Genomic DNA, 24,043 nt, shown 5'->3' with positions numbered 1-24,043 from the left:
TACATTTTGCATTTGTCACTGAGAAACAGTTTGGATGACTGTCAGTGCTGACTCAGAAGCATGTTCACATTGTGTTGTACACTGGTAGTTTGTCTACAAGAGCTTCACATTCACATGCTTTTTACTTTTTCACCATTAACATTTGATTGTTCACGAGCTGCTAAAATGTCAAAAAAATATGGAAGGTTTGCTTTCCTGGTCTCAACTGTATCTCTTTTATTTAATCCCAATGGTACTGATCTCATGCTTAAAGTTAAGCACATTTTAAGTGCTTCGCTGAAACAGGGCCTAAGGTGACAGTACCAGTAATCTTGGCTCTCGCTTCCCCAGTAAAACCATTCAAATTTGACTCACCTCTTTTAAAATATTGCAAGTCTTACTTATGTTTATTGATGGTTTCATAGATTCTAAGGACAACAGGGAGGGACCATTGTGATACTCTAGTCTGACCTCCTCTATAACACAGGCCTAGAACTTCCCCAAAATAGTTCCAGCTAGAATTATTTTGGGGAAGTCCTTTGGCTTATATTATACAGAAGGTCAGACTATATGATCACATTGGTCCCTGCTCGCCTTGGAATTTATGAGTCTGTAAATGAACATAGGTGAGACTTGTAAAATTTTGTAATCTACCATTGCAGACATCAGTGGGCCAGGGCAGTAGGACGAGCCAGGAAGATCCCCCATAGAAATAGAATTTGGCCAGTCTGTCCTATGGGCATAAAGAAATACCACTTTAGCATTCCAGGGCTATAAATTGTATAATATTGACTTACAAATAATTTTCAGTCTAAATTTACGGTTGCAAATCAAGCAAAACAAAGAAGGGATCTTTAGGTCCTCATTTGGGTTGTAGTTCACTTGCATTGATTTTACACTGGTGGCAAAAGTTTCATTGACTTCAATAGGGTCAGGATTTCACCCTTTGACTTCACCAGAGTTACTCTTCATTTACACCAGTGTGAGATCAGAATCAGGCCTTTATTTTTAATTTACTCATTTTTACATATGCAGATACAGGGGTAACTGTACTCAAAAAACATGTTTGCACATGCAGACTATGAGGCTAGATTGTGAACCGTTTGCTGACAGTGGGGAGCAGTTACTCACAGAGTAGTCTAACTGAACTAAATGAGATTGCCTGTGAAGTACCTAAGCTACTACTCAGCATGACTAACAGTGGCAGAATCTGGCTCTAAAGGGTCACTTGCACAGCTAGGTATTTGCATATATTCATTTGCAATCACGCATGTTTTTCATGTGAATATTGGTTTTGTAAATGCATTTACTGTTTGTGCATATTTTGCAGGTTCAGCTTAAGCCTTGTTTGCAAATTTATCTTTTTATGTCTAAGAATAGTTCAGAAAACTGTGCTTTTATATAGAGCTTTCCATCTAAGCACATCAAAGCACGATTGCAATAATAAATCCACACACTACCCCTAAAATATTAGTTATCTTCTGAGTTATTTTCATGGAGGTGTTAAGTTATGATAATTGAGTTACTTTATCAGGATGACTCATAATATAAGGTAACTCTGACCATGTGAATGTAAGGGTCCACAGGGATGGATCCCTTTCCAAGATCAGGGCCTTGGTTAGTATTACTAAATAAGGGACAGTCATTTAGTAATCTGGTCAATTCACACTTATTTCAATAGGTACGATATAAATGCAACATTTAAAATATAATATTATAGTACTAAATGCATGTGTTTTAGAGGGAAAATAATTATTTCCCATGCCCATATTAGATTTCCCTACATAAATATATCCTTCCAAATATTTACTGAACACTATATATGTAAGCACTTGATTGGTTTTTGAATTAGGATCACCATAGGCATCGTTAATATTATGAAAAAAAAACCAACAGCCACATTTGAATCACTGTCTTTATGCTCTTAAAAAACATTATTGTGCCCTTCATGTTTTTAAAGATATTTTAACAACTTGGATGTTTTTTTTACCTATGTTATTGTCACCATATATTTGTATCTCAGATTTTTCCTGCTGCGTCATATCAATAAATTAATGCTTCACACCCTGGCATAACATAGTGCCCTTTGATATACTTCTATAACAGGAAGCATTTGATCTACACTGTCTACTCGTATCCACTGTCTCACATCATATATGTACATATATATATTTTAATATTTTATCACAGAATTGCAGTTTGCTTCAAATGCATGATGTAATCAGTTTTGCATTGTTTGCAGTTTGATATAGTGTAGCTTAAAAGATATGCATTTCCAAAGTCAGAAGGTTTATTTGCCACTTTACTTTCACTGCAGGGTGAGAGATGTCAGAAGAGTTATTACTGAGATAATAACTGAAGTAATTGAGAGATATATTTACTTCTCTGTATGCAACAAGAAAAACATGGAGTTAGATTGTTAGCAGGTTGTGAATATTTGGATCAGGAAGTCTAAGGGAAAGGTTTGTTCTCAGTTGATCTTTTTTTTGGAGGGTAAAGAAAGCTGTTGATTTGGCCTGTGATTCACCAGAACATAAGAATGGCCAGGCAATTAAAACACTATTAAACACATGCTATTAAAACACTATTCATAAGCATGGACTTTATCACATGCTTAAAATTGAGCATGTTTAAATGTTTTGTTGAATTAGGCTCTTGGTGTAGTTGGAGCATGGCTGAGAGAAAAGATAGCAACATTAGGCCAAACTCTTATCTTATCCATACCTGGCCACCCCATTAAGTGCAGCAAGGCAATTAAGGAAGGCAGAAGGCAGAATTTGGTTCAGTGATTGTGAGTGTGTCTATTCCATAGCCTTATGCCCAAGACAAATTGAGTGACAAACCAAATCTCAAATCATGTCACTGTAATCTGATATAAATGGTGATTTCAAATACAAAACCCCCACCAGATTGGGCAGACATATGCCCGTCAATGCTCAGTTTGGTTGGATGCCAATAATACACCCTTTTCATCAGAGGAGTTGATGCAGGAGGTTTCAACAGGCTGCCTACAGGAAGTAGTTCTTCAAACTCACACTTTTGTCAACAGGCAAGGTCAAAAAGAGCCCTCTCTGCCCAACCCCAAAATCTGAATTATAACCTCATATTTGTACCACAAACACATAACATGCCACCCGCTTATTCTGTTCACATACGTAAACACTGAGTATTAGCTAATGTTGCAGAGATTGTAATTAAGATTTTATATTAGGGTGATTATCAGTAGGAGGTGGAAGAAAGTTCCTTTGTGAAGATGCTCTGTGTCATTGTCAGTAGAAACATGCTGTGTGGACATTTAGAGTACAGTTAAAAGATGTCCCACACTTTGACATTCCTTGCTTTTAAAGGTTTGCAATGAACGTATATTACCCTTAACCACATTAATCCCTTTTAAATGAAGTTTTTGCTTCTCAATGTGTATGTGTGTACTCTATGAATTATCACACAGTTACATTAATTACAGTCATTCATTTTAGTAGACACCTAGATACTGCCCTGACAGATGTGTTATAAATGCCAGAGAGAGAGAGAGAGAGAGAGCGATTAGATAAAAAGGGTCTGACTTTAAAGCTTTGGTATTGAAAGTAAGGGACAAAAGTTGAATGTTTTTGGCCTCTAGAGAAAAAAAGAACACTTCACTGGAAATATTTTCATTTTTGTTTCTAATGCCTAGCCCCATACTGGTTATTATTCTACTGTATATCATTTTAAGGAGGATGTTTTCTTTTCTCATTCCTGGCCTGCTCTCACCAGTATCTATAATTCATAATTCCTTGTCTATGACATCATAACCCTCTCTAGCAGTTGCAGATTAGCTGTCACAAATAAAGGATTAAGACCACTTAGACTAAGGAAACTGGGGGAAAAGATGAATTATGAGAGGAGAATGTGCATGTACACAAATGTCCTTTAGATAGGAAAACAAAAAGAGGGATTTTACACTCGTCTTCGCTTGAGCCCCTGCAGTGGTACTATTCACATACAAATTTGGTAATCTAGTCTCTGTCTTACTGTTCAGGAATAGGAATTAAGTATTTATTAAATCATAACAGATGGAAAAGATGGAGCTTAAGCCTGCTATCCAATACATCGGTCATCTTTGTCCTGGACAGTCTCTTTTATAATCAGTATCTTAACTCCCAGTCTTTAGATGTGTAAAGAGATCTTGTCACAGTTGGTAAACACAAAATATTACCAACTTTCTCTGATATTGTTTTGAGCTTGCCTCCCACCAGCAGAAGTTTGTCCAGTAAAAGATACTACCTGACCCACTTTGTGTCTCCAGTATGCCGGGACCAACACAGCTACAAAAACACTATACAGGGAAGATTTTGTAATTTTGGACCAGATCTTCAACTGGTGTAAATCTTCCTAGCTCCATGGCCCTTTATTTTTAAGAGGATTTGAAAAAGAATTGTTAGTTCTGTAGAAAATAACAACTGCACCAATATTTTAACAAGCTGTGTGTCTATATGTACTAGTGCTGATCTGCGGTTGATTTAAGTAGGTCACTATGTAAATGATTTATCTTGAGGGTTCTTTTTATATATATATTCAGTGAGTTTCCTATGCAGCAATGATCTGATATCACTTCTTTCTTTTAACCTCTCTGTGTGTTTTGTACAAACGCTACAGGCACTGTATCTGATTTACAAGGTGCTTTTCATGGTATTGTCTGCTCATATTTCTGAGGACAGGACCTAACCCTCAGTTAGCATTAGTGCAGTGCTTAGGAATTGGGTAGTTTTCTTTTAAATAGCTTTTAATGCCTTTAGTATCCCTTACTGTTTTCTATATTTCAGAAACTACTAGAACCTAGCCACAGCAGCAATGTATATAGTTAGATAGGATTTGCAGGTTGTATATAATTAGAAAACATGATTATTTTGATTCCACAGTCCCCTTATGGTCCCTTCATAGTACCTATGTTGGCTGAAAAGCAAACGGCACAACAATTAGACTCTTAATACTACTAATAAAGATCTGGCTGTAATGGGCTCATATATTTTGGTGTTTGTTTTGCACCGCTGCAGTGGAGTTGCACTGGCTAAGTTCTGGAGCATGGGCAGTGTGTTCAGAATCAGCATGGAAGCCCAGAGCCTACATAAGTATTATTCTGCCAGGGATCTGTAGGTTCTGAGAGTGAAACCCTATGTTCATTCCTAGGGAGTGCCAACTCTACCTACTCTGTCCTCATCATCACTTGATTCTGATGGAACCATCTGGGGAAAACTCTTCAAGGAGAACCTTGGAGTGGTTTTCTACCTCCCTTTCCTCCTCCCATGAGTAGAGGAAGCCTAGAATTTGGTCCATAATTGTCAGATATGTATAAAATTCCATGTAAATTGTTAGATCTATGATGGTTAGTTTTTAGACCTTGAAATTCTAACATACCTATTTAACAATCAAACTCAAAACATGCCTGGATAGGAATAAAAGAGAAATGTTTTTTTATCATTGGCAATGACAAAGCTTACAGCAAAGGCTGTCTTCCTAACAACATCAACTGCACTAAAAATGTTTGTGTCTCTCTCTAGCAAAGTAGTATCTGTTTCTGTTAAGCACTGCAGAGAAGAATGTTGAGCAAAGAATAGTTCAGTTAAATAATTCAGTGAGTCACTTCACTTTAAGAAACTCGTGATGTGATATCAATACCCAGTGATTAGAACATGGTTGGACAACCAGTGAAGGATGAATTAAACCTAAAAAAAGAGCTCAGCAGCAAAGGGACTTTGAGATGCTGCTTTAACACAAAAGTCTTTGTCTCCAGTTTCACTTATTGTTTATATCTACGATTTGAAACATCCTGCTCCCATTGAAGACAGTGGCAAAACTCACACTGGCTTGCATGGAAGCAGGGGTAGGGCCTATTTTAGTATTTAGTTTACAGTGACTCCTTTTAGCTTTTTGACAGTAAGCTTGTAGTATTTGGTTTTACTCAACCAGTAATGTCATAGGAAATGTTAAGGAGTATTTTCTAATGAGGATAACCATGTTTATCCAAGAAACAAACAAAAATTGTTAATTTACCTTTAGAAATTCAAAATGTCCTTCCTCCTATTTATGGTGAAGTTGAATTAATTTTTTTTATCTTTTGTTTGATTTTAATATATAATGTTCTTAATTTTTTAAAGCCAAAGCCAACTGAAACTGTCACAACTGATGAGTCTGGGGTAAGATTAGTAAACTGACCCCAGTGGTTGTACCTCTACTTGAGTTTATTCTTTTGACCATGTCTATTTTTTCCACCGATTTTTCTGTATTTTTCATAATTGTCCTACTAGCAAAGTGTATGCAGTGGTTTGCATTCGTTGTCAATGTACTATTGAACTCTACTACAAATGAACCCAACATGATCCTATTAACAAACTAGGAAACTTGGAAATGCATGTGATGTGTGAAGCATTTCTACAGATCCTGTGTTCTTAGCATGTAATTTTTCCTTTCATATCATGCTTATAAAGATGAAAAGACCCTAAAGTACATTTTCAAATCTTACCTCTTTCACCATTGTGTTTGTTGTTGTTTTTCTGAAAGTGTTGCATGTTCTGCTTTTTATTTGGTTTCACTTCTCCGTGATACCCTTCAGAACTCTGAAGACAGCGCTAGAATCTCCATCACTTTTTTCCGTCTCTTCCGAGTGATGCGATTGGTGAAGCTTCTCAGCAGGGGTGAAGGAATCAGAACATTGTTGTGGACATTTATTAAGTCATTTCAGGTGAGCATGATAATGTTAAATCTGCCTTTTAATTGTAAATAAATCTAATTTAATTTTTATGGCTCAGGATGCAAGTAGCAAAATATTACTCTTGTAATTATATGTTACTGCTCATTACATGGAATTTAAAATACACCTCTCCCTCGATATAATGCTACCCGATATAACACGAATTTGGATATAACGTGGTAAAGCAGCGCTCCAGGGGGGCGGGGCTGCGCACTCCAGTGGATCAAAGCAAGTTCGATATAACGCGGTTTCACCTGTAACGCGGTAAGATTTTTTGGCTCCCGAGGACAGCGTTGTATCGAGGTAGAGGTGTATATGGGATGAAATCCTGGCCCTACTGAAGTCAATAAAAGCGTTGCTATTGACTTCAATGCAGCCAGGATTTTACCCTTAGTCTTGTAATCTTAGGTTTTACAATGAGATCTATAAGCACCAGAGTACTTATTCTACAAGTGACTTTGTAATTCTAAAGATGGCTTTTCATACAATTGCACAATAAGTTATATATGACATATTTATGTAGGCCATGTTCCCCTACAGCATACATAACTAAAGATAGATGATTACCAGTACTTGTTGGGATCAAAAATTCTCAGAGGGTTATGAACATGTCTTCAAATGCTTTAACTTTGTGATTATGTAAATGAGGTATTTACCTCTTTAATAGATAGATGTCTACGGTCCTGAAACTGCAAACACTTATGCACGTGAAATCGATCGAACTACTGACATGTATAATATTAAGTGTTTACGTTTTTGGAGAATCTGGGGCTAACTGTAATTAAAATAAAATAGAAGAACTGATGTTTTGAAATAAATAAATATCTTTCTGGCAGAAATCATCTGAAATATTTATTATTTGGTTGTAATATGCTGATTCTGAAGAGTGGAAGTGCCATCCATGCTACTGACATGCATATATTACATGTCAGTTCAGATTCTGTCCCCTCCTCTGGCTACTCTACATTGCTTAGACAGAGCAAAGTGGCCTAACCTGTCTCTAAGGAGCTAGCTGAGAGTTCCCCTAGCATAGGGTAGCTCTCACCTGGAATAAACTGCCCCTTCCCCACAACATAGGGGTGTATCATGGGGGAGGACATGTCATGGTTGAGAGGGCTTAAAGCACACCACTACTCTTCCAATTCTCAATTGGCATATGGTCCCGTAAGAGCCACGCTAGTTGTCATAAGTTAGAGCAGCCTCTAGACTCCTCTAACTGACACTGAGACCAAGGCCTCAGCAGGTCTGCCCTGAGAATCAGGAAGTGGTTACAAGTCCCTGACTGCCCCACTCCTTTTTTCTGTGTTGAACAGATTTGCCAGCAGGAGAGATTCTGGGCTATAAACTCTAATAGTGTGCCCATTGTATATGGAAGAGTATTAAGTGATTTGAGTTCTTATCTGACATTTTAATAATTTGTACAAAAACTAAAATCTTGGATAAATCTGTATAGAAGGGCTAAATTATTTTTAAAAAAATCTCCACAAATTGAAATTATTAAAAAATAATAGAAGGCTTTTCCCATTGTTTTAGGCTCTGCCATATGTTGCTCTTCTGATAGCTATGCTGTTTTTCATCTATGCTGTTATCGGAATGCAGGTAATTATGAGTAATTTTCCCCTGAAAATGAGTATATTGCCATATTCCCGCTGATAGACTGTTCTTTCCCATGACACTGGGGTTCTGCCCATGCTAATAAAGACATTAGGCTAGATCTGTGTGCTAGAACGACCCCCATGTGAATTCCTGTGTCCCCAAAGGGTATAAGAGTTTGGCACAGCCCAGGAAAGAGGGAAGTCTCCACTACAGTTAGACTGGGGTGAGGAACATCCTATATGGAGTGGCTTTCCTTTCTGATTCTCCCCTTTTCCCCATTCATTCACCAGAACGGGACAGTTGCCCTTATGATTTTTAATTTTACATTATGCATGTACAGCACAATAATATAAATCTTCCTAAAACAGGTAGGATAATGGTCTCTAATATTCCGTAATATCACATACATATATAATACAATGTCATATAATATCTGAAATACTCTACTGGGAAAGGAAGGCTGGTTATGTGGTCAAGGCACTGAACTTGAACTCAGGAGTTCTCGATTCAATTCCCTGTGCTGCCACTGACTGACTATATGACTTTGGGCAAATTGCTTCAACGCTCTGTGCCTCAGTTCCCTGCTCTGTGTCTGTCTTGTCTATTTCGATTGCATAGTCTTCGGGATAGGGATTATGTCTTACTATGAGTATATGCAACACTAAGCACAAATGGGATCTTAATCTCAGTTGTGACCACTAGGTGCTAGTGTAATATAAATAATAAAGATAACATAATCTGACCCAGAACATAGGAGGATATATAAAACGTATAATAATAGATTCAGTGATGTTGCACTGAATGTTTAAAGACCTATTCTCCAAATATGCAATATTTACTGCATGTTGTCAGATTTGCATTATCCAGGGAAGAAGTGAAGAAATCAGAGAAAGCAATTATCATATTTGTAAAACTGTTTTTCATACACAGAGATGCTAATTTAAACTGCTGGATTATGGCCACTGTTCATTTAGACAAAATTATGTAGAATGGAATCAAAAATAATATTTGATCCCAATTTCTGCTTGCAGGTATTTGGTAAAGTTGCCATGAGGGACAATAATCAAATTAACAGAAACAACAATTTTCAGACTTTTCCCCAAGCAGTCCTGCTTCTCTTCAGGTAGGTATATTTTAATCTTTGCTTTTATTAGCACCTACGGGTTCTTAAACTGACATTTGGAAGATGCTTCTAGCTTGTGTAATGTCAGCTTGCTTAAAATCTGTTTGAAAGTTAGAAGTAATTTAGCGTGACGGTATGTAATCCTTTCTGCCATACTTTCTACTGTTCACTGACACAGAATAGTCTTAAGAGTATATGATATGTACAGAAGAATAACCTAAAGTCACTCAATCTATTAAGAGAGCTTCCATACATAATATCTAATGGAAAGTGTATTGTAATTTTCTTGATACATTAAGGGCCACATTATACCTGGCCCTAGCCTGAACATGCAAAGGATAGAGAGGGTGAAAGGAGACTTGGCCTCCATTGGGCCCCTCATACACAGGGGCCAAGCACAGTGGGGACATGATGACTTCACTTGCTGAGATCCACTGTTGTGACTAGCCTCTGTTAAGGGTAAGGGGACTGGATGCTGAATCCTCTTTTATGGTGTCAATGCAGCTGTGTTTGACAGGAACACCAGGGGGATTGAGTATCCCTAAAACAGAATGCCTTCTCTGGTGATGCAGTTCTGCACTGCTACCAATGTAGGACTGTAGTTTTGTGCCACAATTTCACCCTAAGGATTTTGATCATATAAAAAAGTCAACAAAAGATTTTTCAATATGTTGGATGTACTCATGTACTGATATTTCTACGGAACTGAGGAATGTTCAAGGGGGCGAGAGGTGACGTCAGGCGACTCAGGTTTCAGCTCTGCATGACGGGGCTCAGGGAGGGAGCACCACCTCCACCCCCTGATTCACCTCAGCGGGGCACCCAGCCTGTGGGTCAGTGTCAACATCCACCACGGCTGCACCGATTTACACTGCCAGCAGCCTCCATGCCCAGCGCTGGCTCCGCCCTCAGAGATTGTCGCATGTGCCCTTCCCCACCCTGAAAACCTGAGGGGGGGCAGGTATTGTGCCTATTTTTGTCTGGGTTGTGGGGGTGCTCAGCTCAAAATCTGTAATTGTAATTCAAAGCGGGGGCTCCGCTCAAAAAGTTTGAAAACTGCTGATCGAAAGGGAAGGAAAGGGGAGGCTGGAAAAGGGTTTCTCACACTGGCCAGCACACTAAAAGGGAGCAGCGTGGCCTCAGTTACAGCCACGCAACCCCCCAGGTACTGATTGGGATTCCATTGGTATAACTGAATAGAGAATATGACCCATCAAGAAAACAACATCTTTTAAAGCAAATTACCAACAGATGGGCATTTTGGTGGGCCTGCCATAAATAAACCACATTTTCAGGCATAAATCAAAATATGCACTCACAAACAAATTACTTGGCATGCAGGTACTTTAGGCACAGTCAGTTACCTTTAACCAGTTAGCACACACCAATATGTGTTAGCCTCCCCCTTTGGAAAATATTAATCGTCTATAATAAGAGTATGTATAATGAACCCTGTATAGGGTGTCCTGCCAGAAAGAGCCAGCCCCTTCCAGCCTTATCCTCTGTCTCCTCATTCAAGGTGCTTCTCTTCTGCCAAATCTGAACACTAAAGTACAACAAACTCCTTCACTACAGCAGTATGTATGGGTGGAAGCAAGTGATACATTAGAAACAAAAATAACCAAACGAGGGGTCAACTCCTACAAACTCAGCTTGGCATAGTGCTTCCAACTATAAGTATGTCCCACATGACTTCAGTGAGACTACTCAAGGTAGTAAGCACTGTGTGAGGAGTATAGACTTCATGGGTAACAGGTCAGCCTTTAAGTTGACCAGTTCCTATCTACCACGCCAGTCCCGCAAAGGTTCTGGAACCCATGTTGCTTATAGAGAGAAATGATCAATTTTCCCTCAAAAACCAAGTGTTCCACTTCAGGGACCAGTTATGGGAAGGACTTTAGGGGCAGTTCTATGGACCACTAGTAGGTGGGTCACACAGTTGCCTCTTATTTACCTAGGCACCCCTTGCGTTTATAAACCTGACTTCTGGGGAGGAACACCCAAACCACTCAGGCTTCCAAATGTGTATACAGTATTTCATTAACTAAACTAAATAACTAAGCAAAAACATAAAATACATACAAACAAAAAAGAAAGTGGGTGAGTATCAAATTAATCTAATTATCAGGTTGATTCAATTATATCGAATAAACCAAAAATTCCTTAGAAGCACTACAGAATAATTTGTAATGACAGCAATAATTAGCCTCAAAAGTAAGAAGATATTATAGAACTCAGTCCCAGTCTCATGAGCTATTTCAGTTCCAACCAAAGAGGGTCAGATCCCTGCTGGATTGAAGCTAATGGGAAGACCACAGCTTTGATGTTGATTAAGGCACCTGGTGACAGCCAATCTCTTCTATCTCCTCCATCTCCAATACAGGGACACCATGAAACATTCCAGTACAACTCAAGATGACACAGCTTATTGCATTTACTATTCAAATGACAAATTTAGGTGAAAATAACATTCATTTTTTCAGAATTTAACATGCAACTCCTAACCCACAACATATATTTCTGTGTGATCTTTTAGGGTATTTTCAACACTTTTAGCGGCAGGTGTGATTCCCAGCTCAAGGAGACATACTTGTGCTAGCTGTCATCAAGCTAGCATGCTAAAAATAGACTGTAGCTGTGGCAGCATGAACAGTAGGGTGGGTTCGTTGCCCAGACGATGTGCCTAGAGTCTCAGATGGGTACATACTCCGAGCAGATAGCCTATCCCACCGCCCACACTGCTGCGGCTACATTCTGTTTTTTGCTTGCCAACTCATTGAGAGCTAGTGCAAGCACATCTCCTCAAGCTGGAAATCACATCCTCAGGTGGAACGTAGACATACTTTTAGACAGCAGGGTTGTTTTTGGATATTGAAACACTATCCCACAGGCGCCATTGTCAAATAAATTCTGTAGGTTCTAGCTGCACACATACACAGACACACACACACACACATGCACACACCCACCTCACACTATACTCTACACTACCAGTGCTCTTCTGGAGTTAAAAACAAGTGCTAGAATGCTAATGGAGAGCTCATTATGAAACAATAATTTTTGATGGATCTTGTCTTTGTTTGTGCCCTAATAAAGGTGTGCAACTGGAGAAGCGTGGCAGGAAATCATGCTGGCTTGTTTGCCTGGAAAACGCTGTGATCCAGACTCTGATTATAGTCCAGGGGAAGAATTCACATGTGGAAGCAACTTTTCAATTATTTATTTCATCAGTTTTTACATGCTTTGTGCATTTTTGGTGAGTTCAGTTAGTGTTTAGAAGCACAAGTGAGTTTTAGCATTTTGATTGGACAATAAGCTAACAACAAAAATCCAGATCCACAATCCATTTTGTAAAATATTTTTTTCAGAGTTATATGTTTCAAAAGGACACCCAAATCCTTTGGTTCAAACTATAGGCCCAATCCTACCAGCAGTTATATTCATATAGTTACTCCAGCATGAAGTCCCATTGACTTCAATCTTGCCATATGTGCAGGAGTAGCAGTTTGCAGGATTGGGCCCCAAGATATCTGAAATATGCTATGATAATGTATCATTATTATTGATTTGTACCATTGTACCGTCTAGGAATTCTATTCACTGACCAGGACCCCGTTGTCCAAGGTGCAGTACAAACACAGAACAAAAAATCCCTGGCTCCAAGGGTTTATAGTCTAACTATCAGACAAGAAACAACAGATATGGATAGACTGACAGGGGAGTACGAGGAGACACTGAGGGTATCTCTGCAGTGCAGCTAGGAGTGAGCCTTCCAGCCCAGGTAGACAGACTTGTGCTAGTGGTGCTTGAGCTAATCCACTAAAAACAGCAGTATGGGCATTGCAGCCTGGGCTGGAGCCAGCGGCGGCTCCAGACACCAGCGCTCCAAGCGCGTGCCTGGGGTGGCAAGCCGCGGGGGGCGCCCTGCCGGTGCCTGCGAGGGCAGCAGTCAGGCAGCGTTCAGCGGCATGCCTGTGGGAGGTCCGCCGGTCCCACGGATTCGGCGGCAATTCAGCAGCGGGTACGCAGAAGCCGCAGGACCGGCGGAACTCCCGCAGGTATGCCGCTGAATCCGTGGGACCGGGGTCCTCTCGCAGACATGCCGCCGAAGGCAGCCTGCCTGCCGAGCTTGGGGTGGCAAAAAAGCTAGAGCCACCCCTGGTTGGAGCTCAGCTCTCTAGCCCACCTGGCCTCCTAGGCTTGAGGGCCCAAGCTCCAGCCTGAGCCGCAACATCTCTAAGGCTATTTTTAATGTGCTAGCTACAGTCTCACTAGTGTGAGTCTGTCTGCCTGGGCTGGAGTCCCAGCTGCAGTCCAGACATAAACTGAGACAATATGGTCAGCATAATAGGCTGTGATATCAGTTCACAAGCAGGCTAACCATTGTCAAGGTTTTTGTAGGCCTCCTGGCAAAGTAGAGTTTTAAGGAGGGTTTTAAAGGAGGTTAATGAGATGAGTTTCTGGGTGTTTATAAGAAGCTTTTCCCTGGCACGATGGGCAGCATGGGAGAAGGAACAAGGATGCTTGTTTGAAAATGTAACAACTGGGCAATAGAGGCTGACCTCAAGGACCAATCAGAGGCAAGAGTCAACCTTCAGTACTGAATGAGAGATGCTAAGTAGGGTGAGAATAGGTCATGAAGGGCCTTGAAAGTGAAGCCAAGTAGCTTTTGTTTGATACGATAGAGAAGAGAGAGCTGGTAAAAGGATTTAGAGAGAGAGGTGACGTGGTCAAAGCAACTGGAAATGATCATTTGAAAATGATCTATGCACAGGGCCCGCTCTAGGCACCAGCAAAACAAGCTGGTGCTTGGGGCGGCACATATTTAGGGGCGGCATGGCCGGCGCCAGAATGCCGCCCCTAAAAATGTGCCCCGGCCGCCCTAGCTCACCTCCGCTGCTGCTGCCATGGTGCGCGAAACAGCTGATTCGTGCGCCGCTACTCGCCCTCCCTCCCAGGCTCTCAAACCTGGGAGGGAGGGGGAGCAGCGGCGCGTGAATCAGCTGTTTCGCGCGCGGCGGCTCGGGGTCTCCCCCTCCCTCCCAGGCTCTCAAACCTGGGAGGGAGGGGGAGATCCCGAGCGGCCGTTTCGCGCGCCGCTGCTCCCCCTCCGTCCCAGGCTTGAGAGCCTGGGAGGGAGGGGGAGAAGCGGCGCCCGCGCCGCGGCCACTCGGAGTCTCCCCCTCCATCCCAGGCTCTCAAACCTGGGAGGGAGGGGGAGACTCCGAGTGGCCACGGCGCGTCGCTCCTTCTCCCCCTCCCTCCTAGGCTTGAGAGCCTGGGGGGAGGAGGCAGGTCTGGGGATTTGGGGAAGGAGCGGAGTTGAGGCGGGGCCGGGGGTGGGGTAATTAAATAAGGGGGGGGGCAAAATTGTTTTTGCTTTGGGCGGCAAAAATCCTAGAGCCGGCCCTGTCTATGCAGCAGTATTCTGAATAGATATCAGCAGGGCAAGATTGCATATGGTATGTCAATATAAATAATGATAAAGAATAATGTTATCATATTTGCTGTGAAAAGTTTAATATTTATCAAATCTAGTATCCACTAATACTATTTAACCAGCTTGAATTCTAATTCTGCTGAAAGTTTAAAGTTAAATTCTTTCATATAAACACATATGCCAGCAAAATGAAGGCAAATATAAGTTTTGAATTGCTTTTTAGATTATCAATCTGTTTGTGGCTGTCATCATGGACAACTTTGATTATTTGACTCGTGACTGGTCTATTCTGGGTCCACATCATTTGGATGAATTCAAAAGAATATGGTCGGAATATGATCCTGAAGCAAAGTAAGTTCGATCATTTCTCTGCCCAGATATCCCTAATGAATATATAAAAGTAAAGTGTTAAATACTTTCTTCAGAGGCACATATAAATGTGACAAATGGTACATATTTATTGTAGGGGAAGAATAAAGCATCTTGATGTAGTTACGTTACTGCGACGCATTCAGCCTCCCCTTGGTTTTGGCAAATTGTGCCCCCACAGAGTGGCGTGCAAGGTAGGTCTTAAAATAAGTTCCCCAGGTTGTTTTTCTCCATAGTTCATAATTTTACTGCTTTACCACGATAATCCTGTCCAGTTTCATGGGTGGGGGAAATTGTCCTTCTGATAAGCTCTCATTCACCACCGAATTACTCCAGTTTTGCACTATGTTTATTCTGCCCACTCAAATCAGTTTGTTATTTCAGTAAATTGATTTCAGTGTAGTTACACCAACATAAAGCACTTTAGGAGAAAAGAAGTGGCTGTATAAATGTAGCATTATTCTATTTTCATTATCATAGTTTGTGCATTTCCAAGAAACTGGCTAAAACACAATTTTACCAGTGAAATACTAAACAATATGGTGTTTTGTTTCAATAAACCTTCAGTCATACGGCATTTGTGCTACTTAACTATGTACCTACAAGAGACCATAGAAGCTCTTATACTTGGCAGTGAATCTTGGAGAAATAGTTTCTTTTAGAGGAACGCCAGCTTTTACTCAATGTTTACTTTTTTTTAACTTAGTGATTGCAAGTGGCCTTGCATGTATGTCATAAGCTCATTTCCCCAGGATGCCTCTTTTTGCTATCTGCATTCAGAAGGAGAGAAGTCAGATTTACGAAACCCTAGGGTTACCATTCGTCCGGATTTACCCGGACATGTCCTCCTTTTGTGTGCTAAAAATAGCGTCCGGGGGGAATTTGTAAAGCACTCACAATGTCCGGGATTTCCCCCTCCCCCGGCAGAGCGAGCGGCTGGGAGGGCTGCAGGAAAGTCCCGGGCTGGACTCCGGAGCAGCTTCCTCCTCCCACCCCCCCCTCCCTGCATTCTGAGCCGGCCGGCAGCTCCTCCTCCTGCAGCCCGCTCCGGCAGCCCTGTGCAGGGCCAGGGACCGGGTTTTGTGTTGTGCAGGGGAGCTCAGCCATGTGTCCGGCTGGCACAGAGCCCAACACCCTGTTCTGAGCAGCAGGGTAAGGGGGGGCAGGAGAAGGGACAGGGAGGTTCTGGAGGGGGCAGTCAAGAAACGGGGGGGGGGCTTTTGGAGGGGAGTGGAGAAAGTTTTGGGCAGTCAGGGTACAGGTAGGGGGTAGGGTCCTGGGGGGCAGTTGGGGAGGGGTCTTAGGAGGGGGCAGTTAGGGGACAAGGAACAGGGAGTCTTAGGTAGGGGGTGGGGTTCTTCAGGGCAGTTAGGAGCAGGGGTCCCAGGAGGGGGCAGTCAGGGGACAAGGAGCGGGGGGTAGGGGGCTGGGAGTTCTGGGGGGGAGCTGTCAGGGGGCAGGAGTGGGGAGAGGGATCGGAGCAGTCAGGGGACAGGGAGCAGAGGGGTTTAGATGGGTTGGGAGTTCTGGGGGGGCTGTCAGGGGGCAGGAGTGTGGAGAGGGATCGGAGCAGTCAGGGGACAGGGAGCAGAGGGGTTTAGATGGGTTGGGAGTTCTGGGGGGGGCTGTCAGGGGGTGGGGAGTGGTTGGATGGGGCGTGGGAGTCCCAGGGGTCTGTCTGGGGGTGGGGGTGTGGATAAGGGTTGGGGCAGTCAGGGGACAAGAGGCAAGGAGGCTTAGATAGGGAGTGGAGTCCCGGGGGGCAGTTAGGGGCAGGGGTCCCAGGAGGGGGCAGTCAGGGGACAAGGAACGGGGGGAGGGTTGGGGGTTCTGGGGGGGCGGGAAGTGGGAGGGGCAGGGGCGGGGCTAGGGCGGGGCTCCTCCCGTCCTCTTTTTTGCTTGTTGAAATATGGTAACCCTACGAAACCCCTGCAGTTTTTCTGAACATGTTAAACATCTAATTGTGATAAAAATGGTTCTGTTTTCATTTTACATTCTGTAGCAATTATTTCACAGAGAAAAATTGTCAGAAATTCCACTTTCGGGTCTACACACAAGTATAGGAGAGAGCACTCCATTCCTTAATTTGTTAATCAAGGGTTGGAGTTCTGCACAGGGGCCTGAAACCAGTGGGTATGTACTTGGCATGGCTAAGCTGTGCTTCCGCTGCCACTACTCATGTCACAGTGTCTATACTGCTATTTATACTCAGGCTAGTTTGAGGAGAGCTAGTGCAAGTATGTGTGTGTGCGAGCAGAGGAATCACATTCCTAGCTCATAGTGTAGACATGGTCCTACACTAGAACAGAGGAAATATCAATTAGATAGGAAAAAATTCTGATAGATCAAATAGTGTAATTTTATCAAGGTCACTGAGGCACTGCTGTGAGAAAGATTACTGCTTAAAATGCTGATGGTGATAGAGTAGATGACAATTCAAGTCTTATGCAGAGCCATGCCCTAGTTGAATCAGGAGGTCCTTTCCAGACTGATTCAATATAGTTATTACTGATTTTCCAATTAGGCTGGCTTACTTAATTAAACGAATCTGAGATGTGTGATACTGTGTAAAGCACTCCTGGAAAATGTAGTAGCTTTTGCAAGTCAGTTTTGATGATGTGGCTTTTGGGTGGCCATGCACATGAATACAAACAACTGAAACAAGCTAACTGCTGAAAACAGTGACCCAGATTCTCTCATGCAGTGCAGCTGTTTTGTGCAGCACTACTGGCACAATCTGGCCCTAAAGTTGTCAAACCTGTCCCTGGGAGGATCCCCTCAATACAGGGGATCCCTGGTAGCAAAGAGCCAGCACAGAGGCTCTTGCACCACTTCACCAACCCGCACCCCATAGCTGGCATAGCAGGGACCAGTAGGCATGGCCAGAGGGCAGGCTGTGTAACCAGGACTCCCCTGCACTGCTCTGATCCCTAGCTGCATTTATTGGTCTCCTGGGGCTGTTAGCAACTGGCGTCAGCTAGAGCAGACCTCAGACTCCCTTAGCTCAATGCCAGGGCTCTGGTGCTGCAGAGGCAGAGGCAGCAGGATCAGGAACACACACTTTTGCATACACAAAGCAACGTTTACACCACACTGCCCGACTTTTCTGCTGTGTGCAGTTCAGCCTTCACCAATAATCTGGCCCGACGTCTGCAAAGGAGCTTCGTGAATAAAATATGAAAACCACCGAATATTTTCAGCTCTTTTGGAAAAATTTGTGTTATTAATATCATCAATAAATTGTATGCAGCTGAGATGGATCTTTGGAATGCCATGGATCATTTCTGGTGTTAAGCAAAAATGCTCTCTTGTCGAGCTATAGCCTGTTCATCAGCTAAGGGATGTGATTTTTTTTCTACATACCTTGTCAGGGGTTATTCTTTTCATACATGTCAGCATTTTAGATAAATGAACATAATTAAACATTATTGCCCAAATATATTCCCTCAAGAATTAATTTTTAAAAAAGATTCATTTGTTTTCTTTTTTCCATGTACAGAGGTTAGTAGCCATGAACATGCCACTGAACAGTGACGGAACAGTCATGTTCAATGCTACATTATTTGCCTTGGTTAGAACTGCACTGAAGATCAAAACAGAAGGTAAGATAATATCTGTGAAAATTATACTTTGTGTGTCAAAATACGTGGTGAGAAAAAGTTCAGGAGATGTGATATTCTACATAATTCCTTCTTGTTGGACACCAGCAAGCCTAATACTGGTTTTGGATTGAGGGCTATATTCCCAAATGGCTGGAGTGTTCTTTTCTTGTTCTGCAGTTAGAAATTGGATGAGAGTGCTGAGGTACAGGCCCAGGAAACCGTTACAGACCTATATTTGGTGAGATAAGGACACTGGAATATACTGTGGAGGCTGAATCTGAGTGGGTTTAGAAGACTTTTATTACTGTGCATTAAGAAAAGACAGTACAGTTCCAAGAAATAATTTGTGTTAACTATACCCTCAAACAACTTCCCTCTTTTCTGTCATTTACTGTCTCTGTCTCCTTTTTCCTTCTAATTTTTTATTTTCTATGTATTTGATTACTTATTGCTCCCCATCCTCTGGTGGCTCCTCCATTCCCCAGAAGACTTCATGCTCCATTGCCCATAACAACCTGCTTAGGATAAGCCTCTGTATGTAGCATTGTGTGGCAGATCCATATGCACTCTTGTGGCTGAGCTCAGTTCTGCAGGATAAGGGAATCCTACTAGCCAGGCTAGTCAATGCTTCTGGCTCCAGCCTGCACACTAGCCTGGAGAAGATCCCTTTCACTGTCTATTTTGGTTAGAATTTGCATAAATCTAAGTGAATAACTCAATCTCCCTAATTTCTCCTGGAGCTCAGGGTATTTTGCACCCTTGTGAGCCATTTTATCTTTTTTCTTTAAATTAAACAATTCAATGTAAGGACTAAAGCAGGGGTAGGCATGCGTGCCGAAGGCGGCATGTGAGCTGATTTTCAGTGGCACTCACACTGCCCGGGTCCTGGCCACCAGTCCGGGGGGCTCTGAATTTTAATTTAAGTTTAAATGAAGCTTCTTAAACATTTTAAAAACGTTATTTACTTTACATACAACAATAGTTTAGTTATATATTATAGACTTATAGAAAGAGACCTTCTAAAAACGTTAAAATGTATGACTGGCACACGAAACCTTAAATTAGAGTGAATAAATGAAGACTCGGCACACCACTTCTGAAAGGTTGCCGACCCCTGGACTAAAGAATCATTAATTGCAGCACTAAGTGAAATGTAATTGTTTTCTAAGTTATGTGTAGCATAATCATTATGTCTGTCTCTCTACAGGTAACCTAGAACAGGCAAATGAAGAACTTAGAGCAGTTATAAAGAAAATCTGGAAGAAAACCAGCATGAAGCTCCTTGATCAAGTTGTCCCTCCAGCTGGCGGTTAGTGGGATAAACTTTACAATAAGCTATGAGCAAAATCAGAACTCTGTCATTAACCAACAGCAAACTATAACTATATTGGATATTATATTTTGGTATGTTAGATAATATAATGGCAGGGCTGATTAATAAAGCTTTCTTAAATTAAAAGGAAACAGAAAAGAGAGATTTTTCTGTTAATTTTCTTCCTTGCAAAAATATCTTTAATTAATTGAAATAAAATTGATTTCAGTGCATTCAGCAGAACATATATTTTGCACTAATTAAGTTTAACATAATTTTTATATTCTTTTATATTTTGAATATTTCTGGGAGAAAACTAAACCCTTTCTATTTTCTGTTTAAAAAAATAACATTTTGCTAAATTTATTAAGCGAAAAGGCTCAAATCTTCACTCTGTTACACTCGTTTAAATTCAGAGCAATTCCACTGTCTGCAGACTGTGGAGTTGGTCCAGATTTATACAGGCATAACTGAGATTGGAATATGGGCCAAAGTAAATAGATTTTTAAATTCCACTGATTTCAGTATCTTGGCAAGAACTACAAGGCACGTATGTTACTTGTTATTGCGTACTGCAAAATGACGTCAAATCTTTTGTTATATATTTATATATAAATATATAATATATATATAGCTTTTCTTTACAATATATACATGCATAATAATATCCTGTAGGGTTAGGTGACTGTTTTTGACTTGCTTTTTAAAGTTTTAAAGGTGCAGGATCTGTTGCACAGTATCATCCATACCAGTAATACATCCAGACATCCAAGATACAGATCCATTGTAATCATCTGGTATGTTTTGTAGCTTACTGTACTTTCAAGACTGATCAGACTCAGGTTTGGAAGCAGACTCAAGATCCCCGACCCGATGGTGGTGGAGGCTGATCTCTCTCTGAAGGTGACATTCTCAGTCTCTAGGGGAGAGAGAGCATGCTGGCTGCACTGCTCTTCAGCATGACTCAAGAAGCAGCATTTGCTTTAGAGCTGGAGGGAGCCACTTGCTACTGGTGTGGTGGCTGCCAGCTAAAAGTGGGGATGATACCAAAAATGTAGACAATTTGACTACCAAAAGGGGAACTGATACTGCACATTTAAAACAACTTTTTGTGTGTGTTCTACTCTATTCTTTTTAGCCTTACACCTGAGTGCTTGCATGGCATACATGAATTGCTTTGTTATCGTTGTAACTATGTGCTTGAGCTTTTTCTGCAGCCTCTGTTCCTTTCAACTATCAGTCTTTCAGAATATTCTGAAGCAATTCTGTTTTAGGGTGGTGGCATGGAATTAGTGTTGCCTCTTGCCTCTTTATTCCCCTACATTTTTATTGAAATATGGATGCATGCTTCAGAATAGCTAGCTGTGCCTGCATAAATTAATCTCACAGAGAATCTTTAAAGATTATATTCTTAGAATTGATCTTCTACAGTTGCACTTTAGTTCACTGTTTAAACTTTGGTTTCATTTCATTGCTGATTACAAGCTGTGTATTAACTTTCGGTTATACTAAAATCCATTGCTAGTACCATAATACTTACTTTGAAAATGTAGTTCTTCAGTGTAGGCAGGACAGAAGATAAAACATTTGAACCATCATTAAAACTGTAGACAACAGATTGTATCCAAATATTTACAACAGTATAGTACAAATATAAAAACATGTGGTCAAGTCCTTTTTCCAGTCACTTGACAAGATCAAATCTTTCTGTTTAAATACTGTTTTGTTTCCTTGCAGAGCCTAGTCAATATGATTTAGAGATAAGTGAAATACAGAAATCAATTGTATCTTAGCCTACTGAAAGGAGAAAAGAGAAATACAACTATTTTACATTCATATCTGCTATGAATGTAAAATAGTTGGTATACAACATAAAATAATTCTTACTGAAACTGAGTATTCAATAGAAAAATAAGAGCTAGCAATACAAAAGCTGATATTTAAGTAACAATCTCTAAGTGAATAAGTCTTTAATCAAAGATGAGCAAAGTATCTCGGTTCAATATATCAAAATCTGTTACATCTACAGTATTTAAATTCAATTTCTGATTTTTTTCCCCAGTGTTTTGTTGTTGTTGTGTTGATGAAGGCTAGATCTTTTAATATACTTACAAATGTAGCATGCCTCCACAACAGGATCAGAACCAATCAATTCCCTGATTGACAGAATGGAAAGAAACCAAATTACATTTTTTTTCCTGAGCTATAAGTAGATGCAATATAAAAAAATTAAATAACTAATTACTAGCACAAATTAAATTACAAATTACTGTAAACTGATTTCATTACATCATTAGTAATTAACAACTGAGTTCAGCTCAAGAAAGTCCCTTGCAAAAGACAAAATATTAGATGCTTGCTGTGTTTAGCATGAATTAATGTTGTTAATATAAGATAATGTAGGGTGGAAGACATACCAAAGACCCACTAAGGTCTATCTCCTTTTTGGAAAAGGAACTTTCCTCTAAATTCCCCCATCCTTTGCCTCCAAGTCCATTCAATCTCATTTAACACTTTCTGCCTTCTTAAAAAATATGTTCCATGTAAATAATTTCTTTTGCTCTCCTTTTAGCTGTAATTAAAAATCTCTCTGTGGTGTGGTCACTTCTACTGAGCTGCTTCCCTGCCTATACATCTCGAGTCATGTGTGTTACTCAAAAACAAAGTCAAGGATGACTTCCTTTGGCCCAGTCTCAAATTTTGTGTGCCCAGGTCTCTACATACAACTGATTGTGTCTGCAAAAGTATGCGTGCATCCCTTTTGCACACACAGTCTGATATTTACATACACAAATTAGGCAGCTGGTAACTCAATCTGTCTAATTTGCTCATAAAAAGTGGGTGCATGCCCATGCTGGTAGGCACATTCAGCTGCAGTGCAAAAGTGGCTGTGCAGCATCGTGGACTGGCTTGAGGCATGCTGTCAGTGTGTGGCCGGTAGTGTATGTGATACAATGTCTCATTTCTACTCATTTGTTCTTTCACAAACCATTTTATATATTATTTCCTTAATAGCTCTGTTCAAACATTGGAGAGGAAATAATATTAAGGATGGGGAAAGACTTATGTTGGGAGTCGGAGCAAGGACGTATTTCAAGAAGTAATGGTCTTAATTAAACTAGAGAAGAGAGGTTGAGATTAGATGACTTTCAGGGAAATCTTTCTAACATTCAAATCAGAACAATTAGTCAGTTGAACAGCTGCCAAGAGAGATTACAGGTACAACAAAGGAAGTGTTCACAAAGAGATTAGGTGATTAACTTCAGAGAGTCAAGGAAAAACATCTTGCCTTAGGGCCTGATCTTGTGCAGTGATGAGCTCTTCCTGTGATGCACTGAGCGCCCTCCAGTCCCACTGTAGCCAGTGGGAGTTTTGGAGGCTCAGTACCTTTAAGGAGGCATCAGCACTTGGCAAGAGCAGGCTCAATGATGCTACATCAGATGCTACGTTGGAACAGACTGGGCTCCCAACCCAAGCCACTTTAAACAAATTAGTAATAGTTTTTTCCTTACTGTCCATTGGTACTTTTAAAGGCACATAAAATAAAAAGCTGCTCCAAATATATCCTTATTGTATTTCCACTGAACTCAATGGTGTTATGTCTGCGATGAATTTGGCCCACATCAGACGTTACTGTCACCAATATTCATTGGTCTGAAAGGAGCTTATTTTGAACAGTAGATAATTAAAGAATTCAGTTTGAGAACGATGCTGCTATAAATATAAAAATGTCATCATAATGGGTTTAATTCTATACTGCTTTTTAAAAAGGACATTTTGTAATTACTGAAACTAACTACGGAAACAGACCATCAAAATGAAATATTATGTACACTTACAATAGCATTATTAAAAGAAGTAAGTTAATTAAACTTAAAATCTTAAAAGATGCCAT

At 40.8% G+C, this 24,043-nt stretch overlaps 1 protein-coding gene across 13 annotated transcripts in view; it reads left to right on the top strand.

The window, feature by feature from the left end:
- Positions 1-24,043, top strand: part of CACNA1D (calcium voltage-gated channel subunit alpha1 D) — a 392,778-nt gene that overhangs the window by 310,391 nt on the left and 58,344 nt on the right. For all 13 annotated transcript variants that reach the window (XM_065551032.1, XM_065551031.1, XM_065551034.1 and 10 more), the window contains 8 exons: positions 6,569-6,697; positions 8,240-8,305; positions 9,334-9,425; positions 12,522-12,681; positions 15,089-15,216; positions 15,332-15,428; positions 18,734-18,836; positions 20,044-20,145. In XM_065551032.1, the coding sequence (XP_065407104.1) occupies positions 6,569-6,697; positions 8,240-8,305; positions 9,334-9,425; positions 12,522-12,681; positions 15,089-15,216; positions 15,332-15,428; positions 18,734-18,836; positions 20,044-20,145 (877 nt within the window). The remainder of the gene's footprint in view (positions 1-6,568; positions 6,698-8,239; positions 8,306-9,333; positions 9,426-12,521; positions 12,682-15,088; positions 15,217-15,331; positions 15,429-18,733; positions 18,837-20,043; positions 20,146-24,043) is intronic.

Source organism: Chrysemys picta, chromosome 7 (assembly GCF_011386835.1).
Source record: "Chrysemys picta bellii isolate R12L10 chromosome 7, ASM1138683v2, whole genome shotgun sequence".
NCBI classification, from domain to species: Eukaryota; Metazoa; Chordata; order Testudines; family Emydidae; genus Chrysemys; species Chrysemys picta.
The sequence above is the reverse complement of the archived record's forward strand: the minus strand, read 5'-3'. Positions and strand labels throughout refer to the sequence as shown.